Genomic DNA, 16,049 nt, shown 5'->3' with positions numbered 1-16,049 from the left:
AAAGGAAATTTAGCTGGTACTATGAGCTCCATAAAATCATACATGCCTGAATAGAGGCAGGTGAAAGGCTCTAGCAGCAGAGGAAACCTCTACAAAGCCTGAGCCACACAACTCTAAGATATGCTGTTTCTAAACCTGAATGCACTTGATAACAATAACGCAGTCCCCAAATACATAAAGCTAAAGAAGGTAGAACTAAAAAGAGAAATAGACAATTCCATAATCATGGCGGAAGACTTTAATACATCTCATTTAGTCACTTGCAGAAAAACATCAAGATGATTGTAAAAAATAAGAAAAACAAAGACAGTGACTATATAGGAAACAAAAATTCTCAGCAAAACTGAAACTAGTTTCAGTTCTCTTGATGATATTGTCTGAACAAAACATCTAGTTTAGAGAAGAGGTGAACCTAGTAAATAAACTTAACCTTGGGACACCTGGGTGGCTCAGTGGTTGAACATCTGCTTTCGACTCAGGGCATGATCCCAGGGTCCTGGGATCGAGTCCCACATCAGGCTCCTTGCAGGAAGCCTGCTTCTCCCTCTGCTTATGTCTCTGCCTTTCCCTGTGTCTCTCATGAAAAAATAAAATATTAAAAAAAATAAACTTAACCAACGACATGTATAAAATACTTTACTCAACTAAGTGATTCATGTAAGAATAAGAGAAAAAAATTTTTTTTTAGATTTTATTTATCTATTGACACAGAGAGACGGGGGGAGTGGGAGAAACAGGCTCTCCACTGAGCAGGGTGCCGGACATGAGGCTTGATCTCAGGACCCCAGGATCATGACCTGAGCCAAAGGCAGCTGCTTAATCTACTGAGCTACCCAGAGGCCCCAAAACAAGAGAAACTATACTTGATATTATGAAATGTTTGGACTTGAATGACAGTGAATACTGGATCCTTTTAATATTTAAGAGGTGCAGTGACAGGACTAGCTTTCACAACAATTTAAGCTTTAAATGTATATATTATAAAAGAAAAAATATAGCATATTAGTGGGCTTTGTATTTAACTAAAGAAACTCGATTTTTAAAATGGAGAATGTGAACACAAATTGGAAAGAAAAGTTTGGGATCGATACAAAATTAACCAAAACAGCAACATTGGCAGAAGGATCACAAAAATTTTCAGCAAAAGTAAAGCTGGTTCCAGGAAAAAAATAAATAACCGAAAGGAATCATTTGAAGTAATTGAGAGAAACAATATTAAAATCATGGCTAAAAACAGGCTATCATCAGAAATAAAATTGATATTTAAAAATTGTAGTAGAGTACCATGGATAATTTTAAACAAAAAGAATATGACAAAATATTAGAAAACTTTAATAGCAGAAAGGAGGCTTTGAATAATACTAGCAATTAGCCACACAACGGTAAGGTATGCTGTTTCTAAACCTGAATGCACTTGATAACAGTAACATAGTCCTCAAATATGTAAAAGAATTGCTGGGGATCCCTGGGTGGTGCAGCGGTTTGGCGCCTGCCTTTGGCCCAAGGTGCGATCCTGGAGACCCGGGATCGAATCCCACATCGGGCTCCCGGTGCATGGAGCCTGCTTCTCCCTCTGCCTGTGTCTCTGCCTCTCTCTCTCTCTCTCTCTGTGACTATCATAAATAAATAAATTTAAAAAAAAAAGAATTGCTAAAAAAGAATTTTTAAGAACAATATTAAATGCCAAGACTGACTAAAAGAATGGATAGGAAACTAAAGTCCATTAAATAAATTGGATGTATTTAATCAATTATTTATTTAATAAAAAAAGTAATATACTCTTTGCCCCCTTATACTCTACTTACCTTATTGCCCCCTTAGAACAATGTCCCCAATCCACACAAAAATCAAGCCTAATGATTTTATAGACAAATTATTCTAAATCTTCATGGAACAAGGAATAAATAATGACAAAGAACTCTATTCGGTAAGAAAAAGCTACTGTTTTAGAAGTCTGGTGAGATTGATGATTTGACTTCTGGTAGGGTGCTTTCATTTTGACCCAACAACGGTTCTACAAATAAGCCATGTAAAATATATTCAGCAGATCTAGGGTCTAAGTAAATTAATGTAGATTCCTGAAACCTCCCCTGTTTTACTTGTGGGAAAAAAATTGGTGGTTTCAGTACTTCTATAAAAAGAAAGGAGCCACAGGTTAGGAGGAACCCAGAGCTCCATCTTCTTTAATGTTATGAGAAGAGTGGGAGGCACATCTAAAGAAATACCTGCTGCCTATATGTAGATAATCTCACATTCTATTTCCTATTATGTTATAAAATTTATGTACCATTTCAGCGCAATGAGTCTTACCAAAGCTTACTGTGATTATTTCAGATAATCTCCATATCCCTGATCATGTCTCCAAATCCAGACAAGGAAATGAGCCATGCACAGAAAGACAAATAATACATGATCTTACTTGATGTGGCATCTAAAATGGTCAAACTCTTGGAAACACAGTAGAATGCTGGTTGCCAGGGAAAATGAGAAGATCTTGGTCAAAGAGTTTAAAGTTTCAGTTACACAAGATAAGTGAATTCTGGAGGTCTGATGCACATCATGATGATATACTTAACAATTCTGTAGTGTATACTTGAAATTCCCTAAGAGGGTAGATCTAAAGTGTTCTCACAGTTAGAAAAGAAAGAAATGAAGAAAAAAAGTAACTATGTGAGGTGATGGATATGTTAATTAGCTTCCTTGTGGTGATCGCTTCACAATGTATCACACATTAACATATCAAGCTGTAGATCTTAAAATATATATAATTTTTATTTGTCAATTATACTACAGGATGTGAAGACCTGAAAAAAAAACAAAGGGAAATAGGAACTGAAATAGGAACATTTATACCACTGATGAGAGTGTAAATTTTCTCAAACTCTCTAAAGAGCAAGATAGGGATATGAAGAACTTGAAGATGCTTATTTTTTGTAACATTTCTGGTATTAAGCATATAACCTGGGGCATCATTTTTCAAAGTGCTAATTAAAGCCCATTAAAATATTCCCCATTCAATTTGGTGAGTCTTTATCCATTTTAGTTTATTACAATAGAATTAAAAAAATGCTGGAATAAATTGTACTCATTCACATTCCCAGTATGTGTGTGTGCATATGAATGTGAATATAGAAATGGTAAAGGTAAGTATACTTCCATATGTGGATATGTGTGCATGTGTGCAGATTGCAAGTCCTAAGAAAAAAGTGTATTTCCTTCTGTGAATTAGTCCAAAAAATGTAAACACAACTTTGCTGGAGAAACACCCCCACAGAAGCACAGTGAGACATTTACAGGGATGTTCATGGAAACGTTTTTTATAGCCATGAGTAATGGTAAACAATTAGATGTCTTTCAATTAAAAATGGGTAAATAGGGGCACCTCGGGTGACTCAGTGGTTGAGCATCTTTGGCTCAGGGCGTGATCCTGGGATCAAGTCTCACATCAGGCTTCCTGTATAGAGCCTGCTTCTCCCCCTGCCTCTCTCTCTCTATGTCTCTTATGAATAAATAAATCAAATCCTATAAATAAATAAATAAATAAATAAATAAATAAATAAATAAATAAATAAATTATAGTATTCTTATATAACAAAGCACTACTATTCAGTAGTCAAAATAAATGAACTAGCCCTTCATGAATAACTTTGTCAAATTTCACAATATTGAGTATAAAGAACAAGTTGAGAAAGTACATCCATAAAATTTATGCAAATGAAAAACATTTGCATCTATATCTTATAGATATATGGAGTGAAGGTATAAAAATGTACATGGTAAGGATGCACACATGCTGCAGGATACTAGTCACCTCCAGCCTGGTTATCTTTATGCGGCGAGGAGAGCAGATCATGATTGGGGTAATGAGGAATCAGCTCTAAGTATAAAATTATATTTCTTTCCAAAAGAGGGACATGAAACAAATCTGATGATATTGCACTGGCATACCTGAGTGTTTGAAATCTCAAAAGTAATTTCTTAATCAAATCAGGTGAACTGGCTTAAGGAAGTGTTCTGTGGCAAGAGGAGTATTACAGCTAATTATAATCATAGCAGTTGTATTAAAATGCACTAATAATGCAAAAGAAAAACTGGTATCTCCCCAAACACATTCAACATATGCCCATGGTCGTTACTCGTGTATCAAGATGGAATAACTTTAAATTGAACAGGAAAAAAAAAAAAAAAAGATACTGGAAAGAACTTCCCAACCACGAAATTCAGACGTTTGAGATTTAGAAACAGATGGTAATCAACTAAATTTCAGACTCGTACACATTCTCGTAGCTAGGGGTCAGTTAAAATGACCAACTTTCTCCTGAGGTACTTCACATGTTTGGGTGATGCTAACTCCAAAAATATTTAAGTAGCTATAAAAATGCTAAGAAAGAGAAAACACCTTCAACTCATGTTGTCAGCTGTGGTTTTGGCCAAATACTTCACTTTCCTTTAGGCCAAAACATTTGCCACATGAATGATTCTAGTTACAACTGCAGACTATTCAAAAGGTGGTTGCAATCACCATGAAAATCAGGCTTTAGCAGAAATGACTATGTTCCAAACAGCCACCGTATGTTAGGGCCAAAGGCTCTTTTTAAATTAACTACTTTTATGTAAATATTTTACCTACATGATCCGAAGAAAATGAACAAACTTATAAATTGGCTTTCACATTCTATGATGAGATCAATAAGAACATGGAAATACACGCTCCCTATAGCAGCATTTAACCCTAGATACTGTTCGTAAGAAATGTGAAATGTAATTAATTATCTATTGGAAGATTCCCCAGACTAATAAGAAAACTAACATTCTGCAATTTGTTGTATACGCTCAAGTGGCCAGTTGAACTCCTTAGAATTCCTCATGGTGGACAAACTGTGAAGTGGACCCCAGGGAGTCAAGTCTTGACATAACCCTCTTCCCTTGAGTGTGTGGGCAGGATCGGAGACTTGCTTCTAGACAACTGAATATGACCAAGGTAACGGGACAGTCGCTCTGTGCTTACATCCGCCTGTATCTTAGGCTGTGGCAAGAGATTCTCTTGCTGGCTTAGACGTGTAGCTTTCACACTGTAAGTTGGTCCATAAGGGAGCTTATGAGTAGACCTGCAGGAGGAAGGTGAGAAACTGTGGTGGCAGATAGGAGCAGAGGACCCTCAACTGAGAGCTAGGAACAAATGGGGACCTCAGTCCTACGATGCCAAACCCATAAGAGCTTGGATGAGGATTCTGAGCTCTAGAAAGGAGCACAACCCTGCCCACATGTTGACTGCGACCTTGTTAGACAATGAGCAAAAGAACGGGGTCAGCTGTGCCTGGCCTTCTGATCCACGAGGCTCTGAGGTCCGAAACTACATTGCGTCAGGCACCTAAGTTTGGGTAATCTATTACGTAGCAATGGACAATTAAAATGATTCCCCAACCCAAAATGTTGGGTTGTCAGAAATTCTCAGTTTGAGTGCGCATCAGAATTGCCTGAAACCGTTTTTCCTCCCTTTTACACAAATACACAGGTGGGTACCTCAAAGCAAGTGGTTGATCAGAATTTTGAGAGAGGAGGCTGAGCTATACTCATTGTGTAAAGATTCCCAGGTGATCCTGATGACACAGATCTGATCCTTAAGATCCTTTCTGGTTATAAATATGTTTACAAATGACATTTGGCATCCAAAGGTTACTAAGTCTACTTCCTCTCATTTTCTTGTACAGTAAATCACACATGGTATTTGCTGTAGCTCCAGAGACCAATTTTTAAAACATGGAAACGGCTGTGCTTGATAAATAGATCTCTCTTTGGCCATCTTCCAGGCTGATATGTCATCAACCAGTGTGTGGTCATTTATTTCCCTTCTTAAAAGAGAGAGAGAGAGAGAGAAAGAGAGATTGAGATAAACACACAGATACACATGCACCATTTTAAATGACCCATGCACACAAAGTGACTACAAATGAAGCCTGTTTGGGGAGGGAGTGGGAACAGACACATCTTATTACCCTCTTTCCTCTTCCTGTCTCTAAAACCAGAACTTCCCCTTCCATCCCAACTCCCGCTGGGCAAAAATCTCATATTTTCTACTGACTCTTTTTTGTACCAATCCCTGAGCAAAGCTCTGATGCTCCCCATCATCAGTCTATAATGAGAGAAGAGAACACAGGTAAGGAGAGGAAAAGCTAAACCTTGGAGAACTCTCAGTTATAAATTAAAGTTTGATCTTACTTATGTTTTAAAAATAATGGCCCCATGGAATAGAGACCAGAGTTTTTCCTCCTTCTATTCACTTCTATTTTATATTTGTCCCAAGCCAACGTACTGTGAAGAAAAGCTAGAGAAGTTGAGGGGCTAGATGAATTGATTTTTGGTTTTTGTCTTCAAAAAATAGGAGTAACAGGAATAGACAAAGTATCACAAGGTGGCGTTTAAGGGCACGTGCCTCAGTTTTGATCCTCAGTCAAGGCTTTATGGTTGTTGAGTTTCTAAGGGCAAATATAAATCCTGAATAAATGGTTCATTCTGGGCTTCCCTCTTTTCAAATGGGGTCAAACTACTTTCTTGGCAGATTTCCTTTAAGGTGATTTATCATACTGCTGAGAAAGTGAATGAATGAATGAACGAATGAATAGATCCTCTCTCTTCCTCTTCTAATCATCCCCATGCAAAATTTGTAAATTCCATTAATCACACAGAGGGCTTGATTGAGTTTTCAGGACTTAAGAAGGCAGCCTGATGAAGGTGTGAGCAGTTTTCCGTTTATTAATGCAACAATAATCCAAAAAAAGTTGAAAAGGGGGAAGAAAATATTTTGCAATCTCATCTTCAAAGTCAAAACATTGTGAGACTTTTTTTTTTTTTTCCTGCTTTTAGATTTCAGGTATGAGTTTGGGAATCCTCAGACAGCTCATGTTTCAAACAGAAGGCGTGGTGGCCTTGCAGTTTGTTCTCTCCTCTCTTTCCAGCACTATCCGTCAACCCCTGCCTACCCCAAGTCCTATTGCCCCGTCCTGTTGAAGCTTCCCTGGGAACAAAGATCGACATTTATTACACTTGCGTGCTTCCCAACAACAATGCACTTTATTGTTTTCAACTCATCCTTGACTCTTCAAAACTCAACCACTTCAGATGTGGCCTCACGTTTCAAATCCTGATGGCGCTGTGCCACTTGGCACTTTGACAAGGAGGGCTCACCTTTCCCTGTGCTTTTTTAAATATTTTTTATTTTATAAATATGTATGTTTAATCTGAATCACTACTAACTGAACTTACTTTTCTAATGATGATACACAATCCAACATCTCTCCCCAGGATACGGTCTCTTACAGTTGAACTAATTATGGGAACAGTGGATATGATATCTCTTCTTTTATAATAAACCCAACCAACTGTGCCATATTCTCATTGCCACTAGAACATTTAATTCCCTTGATGATAGCTTTAACTGTTGCTAAGAACAATATTTTTTTTTCCAGGGCTCTTCATTTTCATCACCAAAAACGTGATGTGTTTATTTCCTTCTCCAAGAGCAACTATCTCCTCAGGGGAAGAAAAAGAAGTTACTCCAAAACCCCACAAAACGTACTGAGCATTCTAAGGAGTGGGTGGCGTCCACCTAGCCAGGCTCTCAGGGTCTCTTCACAGGCCATGGCTGGGCAATGCTCCAGGGACACTTGGGTTTTGTTTTGTTTTGTTTTGCAACTTCTAGGGTTTTATTATCATGAGTTTTAAAAACAAGCATGCATACCGGTGTGGAGGTGAGGGAGAGGAAGAGGAGAGGAAGGGAGAGGAGGGCAGGGAGAGGGAGGGATTTCTGCTTTCCTGGCAGCAAAGCTCCAGGTTCATCTCGTCATGGATAGTCTCCCGGAGGCACATGGTCCTTAAGAATCGTGTACCAAGTCTTTAGGATGATCTTGTTCAAACAGGTGCCAGGATGGGCGGTGATTAGCTTAAGGCCTCTGATGGTGTCACCAGTGTTGTACTTAACACGGACCTTCTTCCCTAGACGGTAGTTGCAAGCAGCTCCCATCATCCTGTCTGGAGCTCCAAACACCTGGCAGGTGTCCCTGCATAAACTCCTCACTCCAGAGCCAAGCCCGGGTCAGGTGGACTCTAAGAGCTGGAAACGGACTTTTAATCCAATTCCCCTATCTTGTCTATTCCCGTAGCCCCTCCTCCTGTGGCAACCATCAGTTTATTCTCTGTATCTATGAGTCTGTTTTATTTTGTGTTTCATTTTTAAATTCCATATATAAATGGACTTCCACAGTATCTGTCTTTCTCTGACTTCTTTCACTTAGCATAACAACCTCTAGGTCCATCCATGCTGTTGCAAATGGCAAGACTTCATGATTTTTCTTATGACTAATACTCTTATACCACATATTCTCTATCTACCCACCTACCCGTGGATAGGGAGATTGCTTCCATTTCTTGGCTATTGTAAATGGTGCTGTGATGAACATAGGGATACACAGGGCTTTTCAAATTAGTGTCTTAATTGTTTTTCTTTTCTTTTCTTTTTTTTTTTTTGATAAATATGTAGAAATACAATATGGTCCAGCAAGTCCACTTCTGTTTGTTTTTTAAAAAGATTATTTATTTATTTATTTATTTATTTATTTATTTATTTATGAGGGAGAAACAGAGATAAAGAGACAGAGATAGAGAGAGAGAGAGAGAGAGAGAGAATAAGCAAGCAGAGGAGAGAGAATAAACAAGCAGGGGAGAGGGGGAGAACCCTCAGACTCCTCCCTGAGCATGAAGCCCAATGTGAGACTTGATCCCCGACCCTGAGATCATGACCTGAGCTGAAATCAGGAGTCAGCCACTTAACCAACTGAACCACCCTGGTGTCCCTGGTATTTCTATTTTCAATTTTTTGAGAAACTTCCGTAGTGTTTTCCATAACGGCTGCACCAATTTACATTCCCTCCAAAGGTGCACCAGGGTTCCCTTTCCTCCATATCCCGGCCTATATTTACCATTTCTTGTCTTTGTTATAGTAGCCATTCTTACAGATGGAAAGTGATACTTCATTGTGGTTTTTATTTGCATTTCCCTGATAATTAGTGATGCCAAGCAACTCTTCAAGTACCTTTTGGTCCCCTGTACATTTTCTTTTTTTGGGGGGGGTTGTCTATTTAGATCCTGTGACCACTTTTTAAATCAAATTGTTTCTTTTTTTTGATATTGCATTGTACCCAAACATACTCCTAAAAAGAAAAACAAACAAACATAAGTAGCAAGAGGTGAAGACCTGATTATGTATATTATTTAATGGAATTGTGCATGATATGTTGTCCTGCTAAAGGCCTATTTTGGAGTCAAGTCATCCAAGTGATTTATAATGGTAGAGCCTATACCCTTCTTATATAATCAACATCAGGCAAAATTTTGGGATCAAATTCAAAATATATAGGTGCTGGTAACAACTCTCATGAGTAATCACCCAATACATTTTGCCTTTTGCCTTTGTTTACCAATAATCTTTATATCCCGATTAAGTAAGGTGTGCTGACTGGCCACCAAATGTACCACAGATGAGATTTTAATAGTAATAAAGAAAACTGATGTCTTATCCTACAGATTAAACTACCACAACACACATATGATTTCACTGACTTATCAACTACCCGGGAGAAGGTAATCTTCCTCTCTCCCTCCCCCCAAATCAGTTTTTCCTGAATTTCAGAGTTGTGAAGTAACTTACCCAACATCAGAGTTAAAAAGTGGTGGAGTGGGTCTTCTACCTAGATTCTGGTCCTGTGTCCTGTACAGCAGTTTCCAAACTTACTTCTAAGGTAAGCAACCCTCTTACAAAGGACAATTTAAGCACAAGTTCAACATATAATGGAAATAAATATGCACCTACCACTATCAGTTATGAAAGATGCCAGACACCGTGCCAGTCCCTTCAACTCTTTCCTCCGCTGAAGTGATTGAAGGAGCTCTGAAGGAAACACTTTAGCTCCTCACTGCACAGTTTGAAATCCACTGATGCATATCATAGATAGTGGCTGAAAGATTGCAAGGAAAGGAATTAATGATAATGACCAAGACAGCAATACTGGTTACGGACTCATTGCATTAATTGTATGTTCATCAACTAGAGCTTTCTTAAATGCAAGCGGATGGGTTCTTCCCTCTTTGCTTTACCAGGTACTTTAACTCTGTCATCACCCAGGCCTCTGTAAGCTTTGCCCCAGCACATCCCCAAATGTCACATAAACCAGAATGCAATACTTCTAATGCTCTTAAATCCAGCAACAGCTCCGAGCTCATCGGTGATCCCTCTACTAGAAGGAAAGCAATGTAAGTGTAAGTACTGCCTTTTAGGATATCTGTGAAATTAGCTCTACCTAACTGGTTTGCCTTTATTATTAATTCCAAGAAGATCTAAGGTTGGGTTAATGTCAAAAGAGCTACTAAGTTTTGATATCGTGGAAAAAGCACCAGGGTTGGAGCTGGGCAGTCCTTTTCTAGTCAAGGTAACCCATCTCCCCGTGAGTCTTTGTGCAAGTCAGTTCTTTTCAGTTTCAGTCTTCACACCCAAAAGATTAGCGTAACAGTGAAGCCTAATTATGTTATTCTGAAGAGTAGTATTCAAAATATCCAGCTACTAGAATGTCAAGTACATTGTCCAACCAGAACAGATGCAGACAGCAAACACTGAAGGATCCCAGGTGTGAGCCATCCTGGAAGAATCTGGTGAGATCAGTTGGCACAGTAAACATGGAAATGCTTTGTTAACTACGAAGTTTACCTAAAGTTAGAGGTGATGATAACACTAGTTTTTTTTTTTTTTTAATTCTGTACATCTTTGCTTACTTATAGCTTAGTATTTGCAAATCTTGTTCTCCATGAACTTCAGTGCTACAAGTATTTAAAAAGACAAAGATGATGGTGATTATGATAGTTATTTGATTTTTACCCACTTAATTCTAAATGATGGGTATCACTATTATCTGTTTCGTAGATGATAAAACTGAGGCTCAATGAGTATAATTCACGTGCCTAACCTTACACAGCTAATCATGCCAGAACAAGAATCCAAACGCTAGTGCATCAAAATCACTTGAGTAACTGAGTTATGATTTTTACCAAAATTCACAGTAAATTTCCAAAAGTCATAACATGCAAAACAAGCCTGCTATCTTCTGTTGCTTCTAAACTAGAGTGGCTGGTAAGGTGGGTTTACTTTGTATTTAATGAAGCTACAAGATCCCCCCACCCCCACCCTTGCACAGCAGCCTGCCAGTCCTAGAGTATTCGGGGTGGGGAGGGAAAGCCAGGTTGCTTACAGAAGCATATCTACATAAGCATTTCTGGAAAACGGCCTACAAAAGAATTCAGAAGAAAAGATTCTAAATTTCTAAAATTTCAGAATTTGCTTGTGATGATTTCTCTCATTTGAAATAACCACTTATTGTACCCAATTATGTTTTTATAATGTGCTTGTTGGTTTTTCCTTAAAGTCTTTAAAAATATAGGACTTTTGGGTTTCCCCAGAAAAGTTCTGCCCTGGTCACTGTGTTAAGTTAGGACAAATACAGTAGAGTATTTGGGAAACCGGCTACACCCAGTTTCTCACTCTTCTCTCTCGTCACTCACACTTCTGAGCCAATATATCATCAATTTCTGATTTACTAGGTCTACATTAGTTTCCCTGTCTGCAACCTCCATAGAGCCAATGTCTTCCCCTATTTTAACAGTTTCACAATTTATGTTACTCCCCAGCTGATGGGCTGCATGTACCTCAAAGACAGGCTGTGTCTGACTTGATCACCACATTGTCTTTCATGCCAAGTTCAGCATCTGACACAAAGTAGGTATGTAATAACTCAGTGAATAATTACTGAATAGGCAAATGCTTTTCTCCTTGCTTCGATATATTCATGCACTTTTTGAATGTTCCATATACCTTGTTGAAAAATGTAATTTTTTCACCTTAAATTTCTATTTTTTTCCAGATTTCTGTGAGAGAAAGAGAGCAAGAGAGCATGTGAATTGGGGGAAGGGCAGAGGAAGAGGGGGAAGCTGACTCCCCATTGAGCAGGGAGCCTGACCTGGGGCTCAAATCCAGGACCCCGAGATCATGACCTGAGCTGAAGGCAGATGCTTAACTGACTCAGCCGCCCAGGTGCCCCTCACCTAAAAATTTCTATAGCAATATACCCTTACTAAAGAACTCGGTCCACATCTCTGAACTTGAAGACAAGTGCAGACAGAAAAGTCAAACACTGTTCATGTGAACAGTCAAAGCAATAGAAAAAGACAACTTTAAAATATAGTCACATGGATTTAGAGGTCACTGAAAACAATTGCCCTCCCCATTCTCACAAAGACAAATCCCATGACTCACTAAACACACTTACCAAGAAATGAACACATTTCCCATGAAACAGAAGGTGTTTCCTAGAGAACAAAATGTAACTTATAGAGACCTTTTGTTTTATGACAACTCCCTCGTGTCAGGAATTCAAAGTGGGTCAAATGACCACAAAAACTTGTGTCAGGGATTCCAGTCGATCAAATGGGCCAACTGGAAGATGGAAGATTGAACCGTCTTCATCTTTTGCCTGCTCTTAGGGGAATAGCATAAATCTTTTATGGCAGGTTGTGAGACAGTTTGATATGTTTCAGTAGTTGCTTCATGCCTCTTCTGAATTAACTTGTCCAGTTTTTGTCTTTGGTTTCACAGAATCATAGAAACATGGAAAGTAGAATAGGATGGATCCCTGGAAATTCTCTAATTTAACTTTCCTCACTAGAAATTCCTTCCAAGGAGTCCCAAAAACTAATGAGGGAACCTCCGGAGGGAGACTTCCAGATGTGGGGCAGCTCCAACTATTGGAAAGAGTGTTCATTTTGTTTTATTCTGTTTTGTTTCTTCCAAATTTCATCAATACCTGCCTTCTTGTAATTTACTTCTACTAGGTATTGCTTTCCCTTCTGAGGTAACACAAAATAAATAGTCCCCTTTGCTGCATGACAGCATATCAGCATTACAAGATGATGATCAGGCCTCTTCTCAACCTTTCTCTTGGCTACATTCATTCAATTTGCCACCAGTTTCACATGGTTTCCAGACTCTGATGATCTTGACCAATTTTGGCTGAATACACCTTACAGAAAATTGTTGGGTATGATTGATTTATCATACACAGGATGGGCTATGAGCTGATGGTACAGATAATTAACACATTTGGGGGGGATTACCAAAATAATATCAAGCCTATGACATAATCCTAAAAACATTTTCTGTTTTCTCAATCTCATACCAAAAGGTATAGCTCCTGAAGAAGGGTTTATTTTCTAATTCTTCCCCTAAAATATGGATATGGAAATTAATGGATAATGAAGACCTTCTGGAGCCAGAACCAGAACAAAGAGCTTTCATTATTTCTGTCCAGCAGATTTGATGGTTGTGATCCACCCATGATTACCCTCGAGTTACAATTCTCTCCCTTTCTGAAAAGAGAGTTTTAGTGTTCTACCTTCTTTACTTTTAACATCCAATAACTGACATGTTTAATATATCGGTCTTCAGATCACATAATATGTATCTGAACCTATAGGAAAGGACTGCCCATCACTCAGATTTCTATGATGATGTGTGAATTCAGTAAACAGATAAATTTTTGAGGTTTAAGGAGGAAGGGTAGGCATAAATACCTGGGAAGCAAATGTGTAGACCATAATCATAGTATGGTCTATTTGTGGCTGGCCCCAGAATCTATTTTCTCATATCCTTTAATAACAAAACCAGCAAACTTTAGAAGTATTTTGTTGCTCAGTTAAGGGAGAGTTGGGGGTAGGAACACACGTTTTCCAGCCTTTGTGCATGGAAATGTGTCCACATGACTGAGTTCAGGTCCATGAGCTATAAATGAAGTTGTCTTTTGGGATTTCAAAAAACATCTCTTTAAAGGAAGCACTGACACACTTCTTTATGCTTTGACCAGACAGTTTTCTGAGGCACAGCCTTGATATCTGGAGTTTCACCTCTTATTTTACATCATGAAGATAAGGCCCACAACCCAGGAATAGCGAAATGGAGTTGGAAGTAGCCTGGTCTCTGATGTCATCATGGAGCTGCCAGAGCAGATGTAAAGAGTACCGCCAGTGTGTACCTTTCTTTATGGGGGAACAAAAAAAATCACATCATGAGATACAAATCATTGTCTTGAGGGGTGAGGGAGGTTTGGCTAATCCCAGATGAGTACAATTCCTCACATGGTACTTTGCAAATGTAAATAACCTTCTGAGGTGTTTCTGAAGGATTATTTCCTTCTCATCTATGAACTCCACAACAATTTTAAAAGGTTTTAAATATATATATTCTATCTCACTTCATTCAAATAAGTATATTATAAACAAAGTATGCCAACAGTATTATTTACGTATCATATTCTACTATTTTTCATAAATTGTATATTAATTAGCACTGATCATGCCTATAGTCCACGGACTTAGTGGTGAATGAATATGGGCCTAGAATATACAATTTCATTTAAATTATAAATATATAACAAATAATCATGAAAGAAAACGCTCTCCTCTCATCTTCCCAAAACAACTGAATTTGAGGTTATCTGCAGTTTTGGTTATTTGACTATCTGGTTCCTTTCAATTATACAACTCAATAACTATACAATTATTAAGTATCCAAATTTTGCTTTTTCATAAGAAATCAAAAAGGGTTTTTGTTAGCTAGCTAGTTCTATTTCCTGAAACCTAGGGTAAGAGAAAATAGTAAGAAGCAGAAAAACATGTACAATTCCAGTGTTCTTTCATATAAAACATTTTATGATCAATGTTCAAGAGATAGGGTTTCATATCTTCAAAACAATTTTTATACTAATATGTTTCCTTTGAAGACCGTAAGGGCTAACTTTAAAGGCAGTGTTAAGTATGGAACACAAGCGTAATTCCAATACTGTTCCATTCTGTGTCCTTGGGTAACTCATTTCCTATTACCAGACCTCATTTGGTAAGCTACAAAAATGGGGGCATTTATATATAATTGCTTTTTATTAAATCTAAATTCTAAAACCATACTTTGAAATAGACGTGATATAAGGCACATGTGTAATTTTAAAATTTCTTATAGCCACATTGGAAAAGGGTAAAAAAAATAGTTGTAATCCATTTTAGCTATATATCTTACTTAACCCAACATACCTAGAATAGTATCATTTTAGCATTCAGTCAATATAAAATAATTAATGAGATATGTTAAATTCTAGAGTCTTTGAAAATAGTAAAAAAAATAAATAAAAATAAAATATGCAGTTTACACTTGCAGCACATCTTAATTTGAAGAAGCTGCATTTCAAGCATTCAATAGCCACAAGGGCCTTGTGGCCACAGTACTGGACCCCATAGGTCTAATACAATCTAGGCACTGAAATACATATCTACGGAAAATCGTCCACATTCTTCTGTTGAATAAGGAGGGGTAGACAAGAAACAACTGCTGGAAACCTCAAGTGATGCCTCCCTGAGCTCTCAGAGCAGTCTACCAGAGGAGATAATGAAATCATTTAATAGCCAGCAGAGCATGAGCGCTGACAAATCAAAATAGACACCGGTCCCATCAGAATCGACATCATTCAAAACAATCAGTCAAGAGAACATAAATGCAGGTTGGATATAAGCCCTGGGGGTGTATACTTTCAAAAGAAAAGAAAACAAATAAGTCACAAATGTTATTAATGATCCCTCTGATAACTATCTGCCTCAGTATATGAGACTCTTCTTGTAAAAGGGCCCTACCTGTTTTGCTTCACTGTAACCCAATAACTTACACAGTGAAGGGCACATGTAATACAGTGCTTCTCATTCCATTTGGACTTGCAGTCACGCAGAATGGCAGGCTGTAAAGACTTATTTGCATGGGATTTTGTATAAGTTTTAGAGTAACCTAATCATCTAGCTCAAAGAATAGGGAAAGGATAAACAAAATTGAAAATTGAGCCTAAAAGCACCTCCATATGGCATCACTGGACACAGACTAAATTACTGAATAAATACTTACTAAACGGATAAGTGAA

At 38.0% G+C, this 16,049-nt stretch overlaps 2 protein-coding genes across 8 annotated transcripts in view; both read right to left on the bottom strand.

The window, feature by feature from the left end:
• The window catches only part of LRRC4C (leucine rich repeat containing 4C), a 1,155,306-nt gene that overhangs the window by 470,855 nt on the left and 668,402 nt on the right, over positions 1-16,049 (bottom strand). For all 7 annotated transcript variants that reach the window (XR_007403558.1, XM_049096568.1, XM_049096569.1 and 4 more), the window contains one exon: positions 9,866-10,010. The gene's annotated coding sequence lies outside the window, so the exon portion shown is untranslated. The remainder of the gene's footprint in view (positions 1-9,865; positions 10,011-16,049) is intronic.
• LOC125752929 (ubiquitin-like protein 5) lies at positions 7,841-8,023 on the bottom strand. The gene has a single exon (XM_049096571.1). The coding sequence runs from the start codon at positions 8,021-8,023 to the stop codon at positions 7,841-7,843; it is 183 nt and encodes a 60-aa protein (XP_048952528.1).

The sequence above is a fragment of the Canis lupus genome, chromosome 18 (assembly GCF_003254725.2).
Source record: "Canis lupus dingo isolate Sandy chromosome 18, ASM325472v2, whole genome shotgun sequence".
Taxonomy (NCBI): Eukaryota; Metazoa; Chordata; class Mammalia; order Carnivora; family Canidae; genus Canis; species Canis lupus.
The sequence above is the reverse complement of the archived record's forward strand: the minus strand, read 5'-3'. Positions and strand labels throughout refer to the sequence as shown.

Bases quoted from the DNA above. Each gene is read 5' to 3' on its own strand.
- LOC125752929 (XM_049096571.1), bottom strand. From the start codon at position 8,023: ATGATGGGAGCTGCTTGCAACTACCGTCTAGGGAAGAAGGTCCGTGTT.